This window comes from Neodiprion virginianus, chromosome 4, assembly GCF_021901495.1.
Source record: "Neodiprion virginianus isolate iyNeoVirg1 chromosome 4, iyNeoVirg1.1, whole genome shotgun sequence".
In the NCBI taxonomy this organism is placed as follows: Eukaryota; Metazoa; Arthropoda; class Insecta; order Hymenoptera; family Diprionidae; genus Neodiprion; species Neodiprion virginianus.
In genome coordinates, this window is record NC_060880.1 from 35732250 (window position 1) to 35750297 (window position 18048).

Consider the following 18048-nt stretch of genomic DNA (forward strand, 5'->3'; position numbering starts at 1 on the left):
TTGTTTAAATTCATTTCGGTCAATAAATTCTATCAAGATAACACCGTTGTTTTACCAATTATTTCACCAATCGTCAGAAAGTAAATGTGCCTTGATTTTCAGTCTGAATATACCAGAAACCATTGACGTAAATCTAGAAGTAATTTAAACGATTGAACAAATAGTTTAAAAGAACAAAATCGAATAAAAGATTGGTTTTTCTTCTTGGTATTTTCTTCTTCTCATGCTTGGCGCATTCGGGTTTGTAAAAAAAATTCGAGTTTCGGACCCCCGGTGTTCCTGAGTCGACTTCCATTAACTAATCGAACTATAAATCTATGCTTCCAATCGTTGTTAAATTTTTTTCCTCCGTACTTGTCAAAGTATGGGTATAACGCGCGAGCCTGCAACCTTTAGGAGATGATAATATCCCCGATAATATCAATCGCCTAATGCTTTCGGGAAATTGACGCAGCGTTATACTGGAAGAAGGTTTTCTTGTAGTCGCTCAGAGATTATCCTGCATCAATTTACTGAGAAGAAAGTGCGTCTTTTACGCCGAGAAAATGTAAACTGTTGTATTCTGCAATCGTGCAGCGTAGATCGAGAACTGGGTCGGATTCATGCCTGCCTACTACTCTTTAAAATTCATACTACCGTTTGAAATTCGTTCCACGTGTTCGTAGGAGAGACCAGAGCCAAAGTTGCTGCGTGCATGCGAGACAAAGTGGATATTTTCTGAATGTACAATTCGCAATGCTAAAATGAAACGATACACCTTGGTTTATACCTTCACTCATCATATTTTATTACATCGTGTACGCCGAGCAGTGTTTTTCTTTTAGAACTTGTAACCGCGTTCGAATAATTTTTAAAACTATACGCATTACACGTATTACTGCAGAAAATTCTTCGCTTTGCCTGTGACCGTACACGTTCAGGATGAATTGAAACCGCTCCTTTTTCCCCGCAATGATTTATCCTGCAAATCGTGACACCGATATTTCAATATTACATGATCCGGTTTTACTGGGATTTGCTTTCGCCATCATTATTATTCGCTTATACATGCCGTATGTCCATATATAAAATACACATTCGATCTTGGTCAATTAATTACTTACCATCTACGTCAAGGCACGTATGTATAGTACGTACGTATCGTATGTAACGTTTCTGCTTATACATGTGTGTATACGTCGCGGATAATTTTAGCCATATACCAGTCGTCGGAACTGACTATACAGTCTTCGCGGGTTCTGTAACTTGAATTTTTTAATTGACAAACCGTTTTGACATGCACAATGTTGTAGGTACATTTACTAGAGTTATTACCCAGTGTTGCTTAATTTCATTAATTATAATTGATACGTCATCTCGGGGTATAAACTATCTAATCGTATAAAATGAAATTTCAACTGTGCAGATTTTTTTTTCTGCCATATCGGCACGAGCAGACAGCGCCGGGGTTAACGAAACTTAAGTTCACTTTTAATTATACCGATTAAAGTGATCGTGACTCATCATCTCACCACTCCATATGCTAATAATGTCCGATGCAGCTACAACTGCAACGCTGCACTTCTAACGACAGGAATCTGCGTCTGCAGACATACGACTTACATACGAATTGCAGTTTGAATTCGTACTCTGGGCTAAAATGCGTGTCTCAAATCTCAATCAAGAATCGACCCTCGTCATTTATACCGCTTCAAAACTTGATCAAAAACGTACAAGATACTTAAAAAAAAAAACAAAAAAAAAAAAATCGCTGTGAAAACGTTGAAACAACGAATAATTACAAAACATTTTGCTTTTCCAAAATTGCTTTTTATAAAATGCCGCAACCTTTCTGCGTTACTTCTTTGGCTGAAACAATATTTCGGCATCTACCGGTTCACGCTGGAGCTAGTTTTACTCCATTGGCCAGTGACTTGTGACGTCACAAAGAGCGCGCGCGTTTCAAACGACAACTACGACGAAAGTTTGAAGTTCTTCGATATTCCTTCGTTCTTTTTCTTTCTGGAAATTTGAGAATTAATCAGTTTCATATTCCCGCGGCGCTGTGCCTAGGCGAAGAAAATAAACGAGCGAATAAAAGAAATTTATCAAACTCTCTGGCTGTCTCGCGAATTCAAACAACCCGTTGAACTTGGTTTTACGGATTTGATGGCTAGCCGTTGCTTCTGCAAGGTCCGCGGGCTTCCTGGACGCCGGACGAACGGCTCTCGCCGGTAGAGGTGGATGTGTAAAAGCCGGCAAGGCGACACACGGCGTCTCGACGCCGAAAATAGCCCTCCGCATTCTCTCTTTTCATCTACGTTCGTGCCCACATCCATACTACCCAAACTTATACCAGCGACTCTAAGCGCGTCATCCGCCGCCTCTCGCAGAGACAAAAAATGTATCACCTATTTATTATGCCCTCTCCCTCTCTCTATGAGTCTTCTCCCCTACCCTTCTGCACCCTCTTCTTGCACCCTGTGCATCCCGTGCAGGTTACAGGAAACATCGGACCTTGCCAAAGACTGTCCGGTATTAGTCCGAACCATCCGTCCCAAACGAATGAATTTCAGTTTTAATATATCGCAAGAGATTAACAGAAGCTTGTAATGTGCGTATAATGTAGGTATAATCAACTATCTCGTCTGTATAGTTATGCTTACGTCAACAGGGGTCGCCGCTCTCCGCGAAACACGCTTGATCTAAATCCAAAGCTTTCAATCGGATTTTAGAGGACTATAGATAGGATCATCCGTAATCCGTGAATTATTTTTATGTGATTCATCGGGCTGCTAAGAGGTCTGCGCGTAATCTGTCGCGTTAATCGTTGTACGTTCATTTTGGATTTCTCAATGTATTTTACAGGAATTTTCTGACCCGATTTTTTATTTTTAAAACAATCGACTCACCGCTCTGCCTACTTGACAATCCATTAGTCGCACTGTTCTAATGCAATTGTACAGCTTCAAGTACCCGATAGAGTCGCTCTTGTATACCGGCATAGAAGTGTCCAGACCCTTACCGTCATCATCATTGAGGTGCTTCTTGACCCATATTTTGTAATTCAGCGAAATAGGTTGAGGAGAAAACGATTTTTCTTTTCCTCACATTTCTTGGTTTCAGTGTGTGCAAAGATTTAAAATTTTGAATTTGATTCTTCCTTCAAAGCTGTGGGAGTAAATAAAACGCTCCAACGGAAATTAAAAGCATTCACCTAACGATGAATTTATGCGATGTAGATAAATGGGTCAAATTTTACACCTCGGTAACTGAAGAAACAGATAAATCCGTGAAGGTATACCTGTGGTTTTAGGACGTGGGTAGTAAGCTGGAATAGAGTAGCAGAAAGAAGAAAAAGAGAATAGTCTACACATTTCTTGGCTTTTTGAGCAAACTTTTGTTATTGATGCCCTGGGGAATTGTTTGCGATATCTATAGTTCGAGATAATCTCGTAGAAAATCCCGTCGTTACTCGTCTTTTAAAGAAAAGTGATAAAAACTTTTGCGCAAAAAGCTCGGCTATAAGCCCAGCTGAAACAAACTTTCTGGTCATCGGTATGACAAGAAGCTGGGTGAGAAATACGACTTACATTTCTTTTATCTAGATATTTACAATTTATTTCAAATTTTTTACCCTTGAACAATTGTGGCGTGGTTGGTGATCATGCGTACAATTTTTAATGGTACGAATGGACAAGTGTCTAAATACTCCTTGGATTTATTCTACAATTTACCCGGACTCCCAACGATTTATTCAGCTTATTAATCACTTCACTTAGCCGGTTGTTTAGACATCTGCAACAGACATGCAAATTAACTTACCATTCTTCCCCCAGGAGCCAAGTAATTGATAATCCACGAATGTCTTCAGAAATTCAGTGAATGAATCACCAAAGATCTTTAAACTAAAACGATAAAAAGCAAACAAAATATCTTTATTCTTTAACATCACGTATACAAGGCTTACATATCTATAATTCTGTTCAAACATTCCTCAGTGCCTTACATACATTTTTATATATAGGTATATATATTGACGTATAATTAACAGAGACGAAAACCGTCTAGTGATTTGATATGATAGTACTGGGAAACCATGGAATTTCTATGTAACAATTAAGATTAGACTGGCAGTCAGTAATTTGAACATATTTTACATTGGTTTCAGATAAAAAACAGTCAAGATGGTGGTCGGTGAAGCAAGTATACACAATATAATGGGGGGAATGGAGAGCACAGGAGGAGTGCGTCTTCACAATCACAAGAGAAAATTAAAACAGCGGTAAGCATATAAAATAGGACGGTCTCACTTATATCCTTTGATATTTGGGATAACATTTAAATTGGAACTGTAGCTTTTCACATTATAGCGAAGAAGCCTCATTTGTTATGTAGATTGAGTGCTGGTTAATTCGTTGTTGACATTTATTCAAGTAGCCTGCATTCCGTGCCAAGATATTTGATTGAGAATTTAATTGTTGGCACATCTAGGCGCCAGACAGCCATCCGAATAAAAATAATCATTCCTGCGATGACTGAGCTTTTTTTGTAGTAAAATTCTGTGGTTATTGTACATTCATTTTTAATGTGTATTGTTTTATTTTAGATTCGATATTATTAAAAAACTAGGACAAGGCACCTACGGTAAAGTCCAATTAGGTATAAATAAAGAGACTGGCCAAGAAGTTGCTATAAAAACAATAAAAAAATGCAAAATTGAAACTGAGGCCGATCTTATTAGGATACGGAGAGAGATACAAATCATGTCGAGTGTACAGCATCCCAATATTATTCACATATATGAAGGTAAATAAACGTTCGAGCAAACACACTGTTATAATAATGTGAAACTTTCAGGTTCACTGCTCACAATGTTTAATAAATTATTTGATTTCTTGCAGTGTTTGAAAATCGGGAAAAAATGGTACTCGTCATGGAATATGCAGCCGGTGGTGAACTTTATGATTATTTAAGCGAACGAAAAGTTCTCTCAGAGCACGAAGCAAGAAGAATATTTCGTCAGATATCCACAGCTGTTTATTATTGCCATAAGCATAAGATTTGCCACAGAGATCTTAAGTTGGAAAACATACTATTGGACCAAATTGGAAATGCAAAAATTGCCGATTTTGGTCTCTCAAACGTTTTCGACGAGCAGAGATTGCTCAGCACTTTTTGCGGCAGTCCGTTATACGCTAGTCCTGAAATCGTCAAAGGGACACCTTACCATGGCCCGGAAGTTGATTGTTGGAGCTTGGGAGTACTTTTATACACATTAGTTTACGGTGCCATGCCATTTGATGGCTCTAATTTTAAAAGACTAGTCAAACAGATTTCACAATCGGACTATTTCGAACCAAAAAAGCCATCCCGTAAGTTGAACATGTCCATTATATTACAACATTATCCATTCGATACAATTTCAGAAGCAGATATTAGATCCTTCGATGATGGTTAGGCTCAGTAATCGCTAAACTATCTATGACTGTGTTTTCAGCTGCCTCCCCACTAATCAAGGACATGCTGACGGTTTGTCCGACGAGAAGAGCGGATGTTGAAAAAATTTGCACACATTGGTGGGTGAACGAAGGCTATGAACAAAATTGCCTCGATATAGCAGAAGATTTGGCAGCTCAAACTCCGGTCAGATTGGATCTGTTACTTTCATTGGTACCTCAGTCAGCTAGTGCTGACAAATTAGTCGTAGGCGATCAGCAAGCCACTGGCGATGCGACCGGAAATATGTCCACCGAGACTCTGGTTCCAACCAGGTGTCATTCCGTTGGTAGCTTGATGGAATTAGATCAGAATAATTCCGACAGAAGAATAAGAGAAATGGTTGACGAAGAGCCAAGGTCAGCTACAACTGGTGATGCCAAAAGAAAGTTGGAAACTACGCCGTCTATGGACGAAACAGCCGCGGCTGGTGTTAAAAGGAAAGAAAGATCCAGACGAAAAGAAAGGACGGAGGAAAGGGAACCCAGACAGTATAGATCTGGCACTAGGTACGTGATCACTTTGTACAATAAAGAAGTTAATAAAGAGAATCGAGTTACTTCATATTACTCTTTTCAATTTTAGTACCCACCAGTGGCTCACAACATATTTTTTATTTTATTTCAGACATTATTCAGCTCCCATACCAAACCCAATAGAGGAAGCAATGGAAGTGGATCCATCTGCGCTGGTAACTGTTCCTACAAGTAAAACAGTTGATATAAACCACCTTGAAGGTGTGGCAGCTTGCCTCGAGTTGATCGAAGAGTCGAAAGAAAAGGCACTCAGTCATGAACAAAGTAAAACACCGGTAGTACCGACGCAAGAAGCTGAAGAAACGATAGGTAAAAAGTTGCCGGATGAAAAAGTAGAGCTAAAAGTGCAGACTGCTGTGAAACAAGATGTAGACAGTGAAACAGTGGATATCCACGAGGAGGAAACTGATGCCAAATCAATAGAAAAAACTGTACAAAGTAGCCCTGACGATAAACCAGTTGTGACGTCTAATGAGACAAATGAGAAACTCTCTCAAGATAGCCAGATAGAAAACACTAAATCTGAGGTGCTGACAAAGGGTATAACTGCTGCGACTGAAGCTGAGAATAACGATGTTGTGCTGAAAAGTGAAGAGTCTTCTTCCGAAGCTGTGGTCAAATCCGAGGAAGTTAGTAAAGATGAGAAGAAGCCTGTAAAAAAATTAAAGGAAAAATCACTTTCTCTAGATTCTGATGTAGTTAATGACACTTCAGAAGTACCAGCAAGGCCAGTTGAGAGACGTCGATCTAAGATCTTTGAAACTGCTGAAAAATTCAACCAGCTGGCAGCTACTACCGAAAGTGATAAACCAAAGAAGATTTTCATTCCTGGAGTAAACGTCGGAGGTGCCAAGCGTGCCTTTGAGCGCAAAGCCAGTCTTTCGTCAATCACACCACCTCAAACTACAAAACACAGTGCATCCAAAGTTATTATCGAAGTGCCTGCAGTTGCAAGGGACGATAAGATACCGGAAAAGATCAGCAACACCCCAAGTACGGAAAATAATAACAATAAAGCGGACAAATGCTTGCAGAGCAAACTCGATGAAGAGAAGAAACGTGCTGTAGACATTATCACCGGTGCAATCGGTAAACCACCGGTAATGAAAAAAACCAATGGATCACCTCCAACTTCTCCCCAGAATCATAGTGCCAACAAATTAGGACTGAAAGTGCAAGTCGGACCAAATGACTTGAGGAATGCCACCGTGTCAGTTTCCACACCTGTTGAGACTAAGTTCCCATTCGAATCAAAGCCAGTTTTGCAGGCAGAGGCGGTGAGTTATCTGTTACTTCAAACAGGGCATCACTTTGCGATACCTGTATCTTTGTATACCTGTAAATGCAGATAATACTAAAATTCAAAGTTGAAGTAATATGATGAACGAAGTTTTTGTTCATAATTTTTATAGGACGAGAGAAAATTTAAAGTAAAAAAAATAATTATTTCCATTTTTCCTATAACACAGATATAACATTTCTCTCTTAAGAATAAACGTGCGACGCTAATGACGCCTTGAAAGCTAAAAAATGTGTTATTTGTTTTATCAGGTGCCAGGTGCGGTTGAATCATCAAATATGAGTGGCTCCGTTCCAGACGAACCAAAGAAGTCGAGTAAAATGGAAATCACTTTGAAGAGTGCCACCTTACCCAGACCGAGAAAGACTAGCAAGGCCGAAATTACATTAGCTGGAGTCAAATCAGCAGACAATACAGCATTCAAATCCGAAGTAGAGGCCAAGATTGACGCCTTCCATCCACAAAAATTGAGAACACAAAGATCAGAGGTTGCTTTCCCGGTCGCTGCTGCCGTACCTCAGGCTAACAGAAGCTCCAGCTTAGAACCAGAAAACAGGATGAAAAATATACCAAAGGAAAGAATTATACCTATTCAGGTATACATTTTATTGATTCTAATAGATAGATTTTTCAAGGGAACAAAATACCCTAAGCCTTACCTTTTCAATCCTTTGTTGGAAGCTGCTTTTGAATATTCTGCTAGAATCTATCCCAGTAAAAAAAAAAAAAAACAGTAATATAATAAACCATAATTTATTTATAAAAATTGGTGGACTTCTTTTCATTAGGTTGAATCTGGGCGTCAGCTCCCGCAGCAAGGACCATCAACGCCACCGTCGAAACCACCAATGCCGCAGCGCTCCATGTCTCAACGATCAGGTTCACTTTCTCGCCAATCTACTGCTGACTCTGATACCGACAGTGCATTAGGCTCGACTACGGGACCTGAACCAATTCGAAAGAGTCCTAGGGAATATATAATTCCCATCGCAGTAGAGGGTGGTGGATATGTCACACCCAGATCAGGCAGTTTAGAACCTGAAAGTAAGGCGAGCACGCCGACTAGCACTAGTGCGCCCAGATCAAGATTTGGACGACCAAGAAGAATGAGTTCTTTATTATCAGATGCCAGTGAAGATGAATCTCCGTTCTCAACATTGCATAGGCAAGTTCAATTCGATTGAAAGACTTCGGTTATATTCATTATCATAAACTATATGTAGCTAAAGACTTTTGAATGACATTGATTCAAAATTACTAACGTCATTTGATTATAAACTAAATAAATATCTTTTACAGAGATAACGATGATATTTTGCAACGACATATGCATCGGTTAAGAAGTTCCAGACCATCTAGGAAAGCACCGGAACATGCAGATAGTTTGTCATCAGGAGAAGATGACGACGACGATGGATTTGAACTTTTAACTGCAGAAAACTTGTTTTCCACTTTATTATCTAGAGTTAGAAGTTTGACTCAAAGACTTAATGTAGATGACAACAGAAGTACAGGATTTCCAAGCAGCAGACTACTCGGTAGATTAGGATCTAATTCGCCGCAAGGTTTTTGGGGTGTTCACGAACCATTATCCAGGTAATACAGATTGAAATTTCCAAAAATTATATTCCATTGCATTAAAATTTGATATGTGTTAATGATGTGATATCAATTGGTTATATTAACACTACCATTTGCTTTATGCAATTAAATCGGTATTTAAAACATTTCTTGGTAAATATTGATGGAGTTAAAAATCGCATTTAACAAAAGTGCTTATTTGTGCAAGCTACCAAAGCTATACCGAGACAAGGACTGTGATAACGTGAGTCCAGTCAGAGAAATTCTTAGGGATTTGGTGAATAGTTACTTCTTGATTATAGATTGCACAGTTTGTTTTTTCTCATACATGATCACGGCTGATTCTTAACCCTCCCGTAATATCGAAAATCTTTTCTTTGCCTGTTATGCATCACACTTCCAATTTATCGATATCGAAAATATTCGCGTCTCTCCCTTACGTACTATATCCAAATTAAAATTCCCTGAATTTTGTTTCCTCCACTTTTCCATTATCTAAAAACTGCTAATAGTATACGTATTACCTAATAGTTCGAAACACTAACCATCACTCATATTCACGTTTAAATGAACGAATTTCATATTGTTTTTAACACCAGTATTTTTCACTGTTTTTCAATTCTCATTCATCACACATTGTGGTAAAATATTTTTATTCCGGGATAACTTTTCCGCGTCAATGTTGATTGAACTTTGTCCTGCGATACAGGCGGTTGTCAGAGTCGCAGTTCAGACGTTCGTTGAGTCGTGACACGGATAGATTTGGCAGAAAGGAGCCTTCAAACCCGGGAACTCCGAACAGTCCTGGCCCACGTAATACACCCTCACGAGAGAGCATCTTTGAAATGGGTAGCAACACACTTCCACGAGGTAAAAGCGTGCAATAGAATGTGTGTACAGCTCACCGTGGAATATACATTACCTTTTCAAACTCTGTATATTTTTATCTATTATACTTGGAGTGCAGTAATTAACTGGTAATTTTTGCATTTTGAGGAACAATAGCATACAAAAATGCAGTGCAGTGTCTATTCCACGATGAACTATGAACAGAATACGTATTACATAGTATAATTGCGTGTTTGACGATTATATAGAATTTTAAAGTGATTTAACAGAAGCTAAAATTACTTTTGGTTTTAGTACATTTTAATAAAGATTGATCATTACAATTATTACAATTTATACAGTTGTGAAGGTGGGTATTTAGTTACTGTTAAGTCATAAAAGCATCCTGTTGAATTTTATCACTTATATTATACATAGAACTTCCAGAGTGAAAAAATTTAACGGGAAGTTTGTCATGCATCTCCTAGTACCTAGCTGTCGTCGAGTCGTTGATAGACAAAGCATACGTATATTTTTTTTATATTCATTTACCTATTACTTCTCTGTTTTTTCCTTCGAATAATTTTATTTTTGCTGTATATTTCTTAGGTATATATAATTATATACATGTATACATATAAATATTCTTTTTTTTTCCTAATTTTCGCCTTGCCATGTTTTTTTGCGATTTTTAGTTTTTGGTACTAACACTAGTTTAAATAGAGGAATATATCCTGAACAGGTGGGTAGTCAAGGTATTACCAAAATCTCTGTTTTGTATTACATGTTAATCGTATGGAATCACTTTTAAATTTGTTATGTATCCATAGCATAGAATTTGACTATCTTATAATCATTCTACTTTATTTTTCCCCATGTAGTCTCACTGTCAACACTGATGAATGATATTATCATTTTGATACTTCAGGCATGCTCAGTTTCTCGTTTGTCATTGTATCCAAAATTCTGAACAATATTTTAACTATCCATCAGTATATTTCGTCTAACCAAGAGATTATTTAGTTCTGTAGACACCAGAAACTCAGTATAGTACATAACATGTGATCATACTTTGTCCAATGAGATAGGAAATAAATTCGGCAATTACTGATATTGATTACTATTTACCTGAAAAAAGGCATTGAACAAGTTTTTTCACATATATTTTCTCAACTCTTTCTGTTGTAACTTCTCACATTTAGTTGTAAAAGCCAATGATTTAATAAATTCTAAGCTATGGAATCAACGTTATGAATTCTGTGCGGAGTTGAAAAATCGAAAATAAAATTTTTGGGTCACAATTACTGTTTGTAATAAATTGACGAATCAGTGGATGCTAAGAGCGAACAGTGTAGGCTAATACATGTGCAGACAAACAAGATTATACATTTGCCTGAGGTTCGTTCTTGACATTAATTCTTTGCTATATTAGCACACTGTTCACTAAAACAATTTTTTTCGTTATCATTACTTCTGCCGTGAAAATCAGTAAGTTATAAACAATCGTAATTGAAATCCCAGCCCTCTCTGAATATAAAACCTCGTAACAATTATTGTATTGTTTCTGTCATGTACATTGTTGATTTTGATGAACCAGTAACATTTGAAGTAGTTGACATATTTCCTATCTCACTGAATTTACTAGTGTTTGAAGCATGGATGCACACACCCATATATACAGAAGAACAAGAACTCTCTTCCACTATTCCTAAACGTCCTACTAGTGAAAAATTCAACGAAATATTCAAAGTCTATCGTCGACTCTTCAAACAGTTATTAAATCTAATTATTTATTTTCTGCTGGCTGATATTTGACAGACTATATTTTTGGTACGCCACAGTTCATATTGTGCTTGCTTTTGAATGATGCAACTCCTATTGCTTAATCATTTTTCGTAGATATTCTATAACAATGCCTTCTCGGTCCCTTCATTATAGCCAATTGAAAATGACCACAATTACTGTTAAACTTATTAATTAACGAATGATACAAAACCGTAAAACAAGATATCTGCACTCACATATGTAAATCTATGTGCATCCAAATTCTAAGTAGACTCTATCAAAAATGATATTCACCACAATGTTTCTAAATAAAGTGCGTGTGCAAATAAATTCAGTTCAATTAAAAAATAAAAGTAGCTCTATAATTTATTGCAGATAAAGACGTTATTGTAATTAGAGATTGCTATCAGATGATAATTTCTTAAAGGAAAAAAAAATATCGAAGGCCTTGTTTGTTTGTATAATTTTTTTAGTAGCAAGTAAGTAGACTAACATACAGAAAAACACAACTGAGCCACTACCGAAAATATACTCTACAATTGTCAGCATCAGCTTTCTGTGGTATAATTCATTGACGGTCTTTTATGACGGTTGTTGCAGCGACCGTGCGAGTGACTCTGCGTAGGCGGGCCGACGCTAATCCCCAGTAGAAAAACAAGTTAGGTACTATACTATACCTAATCTAGTAAATCTGTCCATTTGACCACATAAAACCAGAACCTTGCCAATGTACCACATACACTTACCCTTGTTTTCTCAAACAACTGTTCTCTTCGATATTAGTGATAATGTATCAAGTTCATGCTGCATCGGATAGAAAAATTGTACACGAACAAGACATAAAGGCGACGAATCGAAAATTTCTGCCATCTACTTTAAACATTTGTTCGAGAAATAAATACCAAGAAATATTACACAATGCTAACTGCTGTGAACCTTTGAGCTGAAAATCTGTTTTGTTCGTACACCCTTGTTGAAAATAAAAGATATATTTGTTCATGATTTGATTTATCCTGGAAAATATTATTCATGACAAAACAAGCTTGACTGTGTACGAAATATTATCGAAACGATTATAAATGCAAATGGTCCATTTTTATATCGATTTGTCTCCCAAGACTCGTTAAACGTTCTGTATTTTTCATTATTTTCTTTCATTGAAACCGCTATAAATCATCGCTAGCTAGATGTCCGAAAAGTGATTTTCAGGATAAATCATGTACGAGGCCTAAACATCATACACCATGTGTATATAAATTGAATATTGCATCTGCAGTCTTTGAAGTAATCTTGTTATAGGAAATTTATAATGATAGTTACGTAATTGTGTAATACAAGAAAGGACTAACTGTTCCTGACTTGTCAATCTGAACTGGCTAATACTTGTTGTGTTTTTAGAGTTTAAATAACAATGTTTTATCGTTTCACAATTCGCTCTCAGCATGCTTTATTAATGCTATTTATAGTGTACTAAACAACCTATTTATGTATGAAGAAGTAAATTATGCTACGCTCATGTAAAATTTCTTTTACCTGATATTGAGATTCATCGTTCTAGTAGTTTATCACACTGTAATGCCGTTATAGGTGTAATACAAAATACTACCATAATTCGGAATGAGCATCTATGTTAATTTCATGTGACGTTTCCACGTTCGGATGTATGGGACATTTTCATTTCTTTATATCAATATACATACATCTTTGATTCAAGCAGTTGAGTACATTTTCCACAGTAGTTTTCCAGTAACAGAAATCTTCCATTTTCTACGCAATCATAAAATGAAGTAATTCTTAGTGTTACATTTAGATGTTTGAAACGTATACATCATTTAAGTTGTCATTATGTAATAGTATTTAAAGCGTAGATAACGATGTGAGAAAATTTCCAAGACATATATGAAGTTATTTATTAATTTTTTCGAGAGATTTTATAGGAGAGTTTATGTACGTACAAATAAACGAGTGTACATACTCAAAACATAATTTGCTTTTCTGTATATCCTTATAAATATCCATTACAGGTGGTGATATATGAGCTGCATGCCATTAGCAACATTTTTATATGAATTTTTCAGATAAAAATCAGCACGAAAACACCGATGCCGAGGTATCGCAAATTCGGAAGCAGGCGCAAGAAACATTAGAGCAAAACTTCACGCCGAGCTTAGCACGCAGGTTGAGTAGACATTTCATTGAACAAACAAGGCAATCGTTACCCAGATCTCCATCGATACCTCGTGAGAAAAACTATCAATCGCCTACTCAAAAAATGATGAATTTACTCGAAGGCTCCGATATAGAAAGTCAAAATCCCAGCTCTACAACGTCGGATCAAACAGAATACAGAGGAAAATCAGCTGAAAGAAACATCAAGAGATCGAACAGTTTATTGGTATCGCGGGACCTGGCTGACAAGCTAGATTACCGATCACCTAGAAGAAGCGTCAGCCTATTTGAGGATGATGATAAATCACTACCACCGTTACCTAGACACGTCATGACGCTTGGTAGGAAATACAGAGATTCAGGGAAACCCAACAATGGCGCAATACGCAGAGAAAATTTTCAAAATTTTAAAAATGATAAAATTCAAGAGGAAACCTTGGATGAGTCATGTAAGACTCCTAATATCAAAGTGGATAGTGTTGTCAATGGTTATGAAATTGGTCAAACTTTGGAGGGCAATTCTATGTCTGTGTCTAGTTCCATTAATAATTTCGTAGATACTGCATCTAGCATGTCAGCAAAATCAAGTGAAACATCTCCCAATGCATCAACATCCAACTTGATGGATTACAATTACTCGTACAAATCTGATGCATCAAAAGATTTCGAAAACAGACTCCTGGCTGCAGAAAATCTTATAAAGGAATCAAAGCTGAAAAATTTAGGCCCATCAAGTCTTGATATAAATCTTAACTCGAGTTACAGAGATATGGACAAGTGTAACAAAGAAAGTCTTGGATCTATTTCAGAAACCAATAGTGCAGACAAGCGACGTAGTTATATTCCAAGCCTACGATTGAGATCCGGATCATTGACTAGAGACCCAACTGAAAATAAAACCCGTCGCAGCTCTTTCACTGGATCACAGGATGCGTTAGGAGCCAGAGCTCCAACTCCAGAAAGATCGATACTAAGTAAATTCTTCAAACCTGACAGGAATAAAGATAACGATACTAGAGGAAAGCATCAAAAAGCTGGTGGACAGCGTAGAATATCGAGATTTTTGCGACCTGATTTCTTTGATACACCTCGCGAAGAAAGTCAATATGTCAAAGAGAAGGAAGCACAAAAAGCTGCAGAAAATGAGCGCAGAAAGTCAAGATTTATTAAGAAGAAGAGCGAGAGTAAGGAATCGAAAGCGGACAAATCTTCAGAAGCAAAACCTCCCAAAGAACTGAAAAACGAAGCAAACTCTATCACCAAAGAACAGTCAGAGATTTCATCTAAGGATGATAGATCAGATAGAGATATTAGCTCTATCTCAGAAGACACAAGGCCAAGGTTCGAGAAACAGTCCACGAAGCACAGTTTCTTACATTCCTTGGAGAAAAAGCTTGAAAAGTTTAGATCAAGCGAAGATGCTTCAAAATCAGTGGTCAATAACGGTAATTTAATTGAACAAAAAATTCGATCTTTGCGCGAGAGTTCTGCGCCGCCGAAGGAATGCCCGTGCACGGAGTCCAGTTTAATCAAACGAGCAGTTAGCGTAGAAGATTTACCACTTTATAGTGCAAACCTAAACCCGTCGAAGGGTAAAGTAAGCTCTGTACTGGGACTATTCAAGAATACTGATACAAAACCAACCTCCAACGGGCAGCGACCACAAAGCATGATATTCAGCAAGTTGAGAAAAAATCCCTACAAGGGTTCTCATTCTGACTCAACGACTGATGCAGATCTTACTGCTTCGAGTAAAATACCTACAAAAGTTAGTAAAGCCGATTTGATATCGTCCAAGAAGAAATCAGAAGAAACAAAATCTATATCTAAAATGAAACCAAATAATAAGACTTCTCCTCCGAAGGAATCACCCAGAGACACCCATAAATCCGACAGACCATCTAGAAGTGTTAAAAGTTTTTCCCCAGAGAAAATAAACAAAGAGCTTAAAAAGTCCAATCCTGAAAAAAGTGTTGATAAGAAAAATGATTCTACAGATAAAGCAAAAACTTTGAAGACCAAGTCTCCAGACAATCTTGCAGACAATCGATCTGAGCAACTTGAAAGAGTTGGTGATATAAATCAGGCTGCAGGTGAAATATTTCCTGTCGAACAGTCGAAAGCTATTCCGTCAGACAAAACAATGGATAATCTTGAACTTGAAGGAAGAAAAAATGACAAAGTTCGAAAGATTGGTACAACATCCTCCTTAGTGAAAAATGATTCTGTAAAAGGTATTGACAAAGTTGATGACGGCGAGAAAAAAGCAAAAAAAACTGTCAAAGCTAAAGAATCCGGTGGAAAAGAATCCGGATCTGTCGATGGAACTAAGAAAAAAAGGATTGTTAAAGTTATCAAGAAAGTTGTGAAAAAATCACCAAACAGCTCGGAAAGCAAGTCTGAAGCTAAGGAAAAGCCTCGTAAATTATTGAGCAAGAAAAGCACCTTGTCATCCGGTGAAGTGAACTCTGATACACAAATATCAAATGGTATTGATAATTCACGAAAAGATGACCCTAAATTGGAAAACAATACCAGCAAACCTGATCCATTGAAAGAATCTAAAGCTCCCGCAAGTAACAATGATAAAAATAATGAAGCATTTACAGAAAATAATACACCAGAAATGTCTAACAAGTTAAATGAAAATTCAATAAATGGTGTGGAGTCAAAAACGAATAATTCGTTGTTAAACAGCATAAAAGTTATGGAAAAAAATCAATCCAACAACATTCAGGATGTTTCACAAGCTAAATCTACAGAGTCACGGTCCAATAGAAATAGTTTGAAGCTAGACTTATCAAAAATTCCACAACACACATTCAGGAGTCCGCAAATTTTGAAGAAAGACTCGGTGCAAACGGAATTGCCAAAAACTAGTTCAAGTGTAGAAACGCATTTACCAAAGTTATCTCATGGCAAAGCACAATCTACCTCGCCGGAAGATGCGAAGAAGTTGATACAAAACCTGTCAAAAATAACTCATCACGCAAACATAACGGGAAACAAGATCGTCATCGATAAACCATTATGCGCAAAGGACATGGAAAAGCTTCAAAGTGACGCTGACGAGTGTAACATTGAAAGCCGTGAAAATAGCACTTCTCAATCTTCGCATGACATCAGCAAATCATTCAATTGCCCAAAACTGTCTCACGATCAAAACAAAACCAATGACATTAACTTTACTACTGCCGAAGTGTTGCAACCACTTCCTGACACAGTACTCAATACAACCAGGGTTACGTGTCATCAAGAGAACGAAATTAGCAATGCAAAGAATACAAATGGATGTTCACAGGAAATAGGAATATCAAAGAAAAACTTTGAGTTAGACTTACCTGTACTGAACCCAAATCCTATTCCTCCACCAAAGGAAAGTCCAATCGAGCATCCAGAAGAGATGTTTTCCCCTACAGATGATACAGAGAGTTTTGATTCCTGGTCTATATGCTCGGCAGATATGAACCAGAGTCGGAGCGAATTACAATCGCCAACTTCACCCGCACGTTCCCCATCTTTTCGAGCAGATCAAACCGAATCAGTAGGGGATAGAATAAGACGAAGAAGTTTCTACTCGAGATTCAATGACAGGAAAAGAAAAACATCACTGAACGCTCCTCCGCCTGGAGTGTCTCTTCCTGTCAGCACAACACTCCCAAGAAAGTTCAGCTTTAACAGACCGCGGGAGAATGATCATGATAAACTGAATAGCTACGTATCACCGACGAAGAGATACCAGGAGAAATCTTACAACATGTATAACAACGAAATTCAGCCATTTAGAAGATCGCCAATTGACAGAGACAGATATTCTGATGTGGGTACGGCATCAGTATACACCAATGATTTAAGATCACCGAAAGAACAATATGGAAGCAGTTTGAGTTCATCTTACGATCCACTGCGAAAATATACACGATCTCCAACTCTGTCCGATTCGTCAAGCATACGGAGGAAATGTTATAGTACCGACTATGGCACGGATAATAATGAAGCAACATCATACAGAAGTCCATTGTCTAGTTCCTTATTGAATGATAATTCATTAGAATCATATTCTAACAGAAATTTCAACACATTGCCAAGAAAATACGGTTCAACTGTGTCGAGTTCGGAACCGAAGACTGCTGAGTATTACGAAGAATTATTAGCTCCGAATAATTCGAATTACTTAACATCGAGGAAGACTCCAACGTCTGCAGATTCACTGAGCACTCGTGAGAACGGATACCACAACGGAAATTTAGAATCACCACAATTCAAGGCTGAAAAATGGAAGACTACTGGGACCGATGATAAGATGGCAGAACTGAATCTGACTGAAACAAATAATGGGAGGCTCGGGGACCAAATAAGGTATGATTGATT

At 37.5% G+C, this 18048-nt stretch overlaps 1 protein-coding gene across 4 annotated transcripts in view; it reads left to right on the plus strand.

Annotated features, from left to right (window-relative positions):
- Positions 1-18048, plus strand: part of LOC124302451 (uncharacterized) — a 29027-nt gene that overhangs the window by 9367 nt on the left and 1612 nt on the right. For 2 of the 4 annotated variants that reach the window (XM_046758648.1, XM_046758649.1), the window contains exons 3-13: positions 4151-4264; positions 4589-4788; positions 4884-5354; positions 5480-5987; positions 6106-7291; positions 7566-7910; positions 8103-8479; positions 8614-8910; positions 9104-9139; positions 9605-9765; positions 13587-18036. In XM_046758648.1, coding sequence (XP_046614604.1) covers positions 4167-4264; positions 4589-4788; positions 4884-5354; positions 5480-5987; positions 6106-7291; positions 7566-7910; positions 8103-8479; positions 8614-8910; positions 9104-9139; positions 9605-9765; positions 13587-18036 — 8129 coding nt within the window. In that variant the 5' untranslated portion in view covers positions 4151-4166. The remainder of the gene's footprint in view (positions 1-4150; positions 4265-4588; positions 4789-4883; positions 5355-5479; positions 5988-6105; positions 7292-7565; positions 7911-8102; positions 8480-8613; positions 8911-9103; positions 9140-9604; positions 9766-13586; positions 18037-18048) is intronic. The other 2 variants (XM_046758650.1, XM_046758651.1) reach the window with 2 other exon arrangements.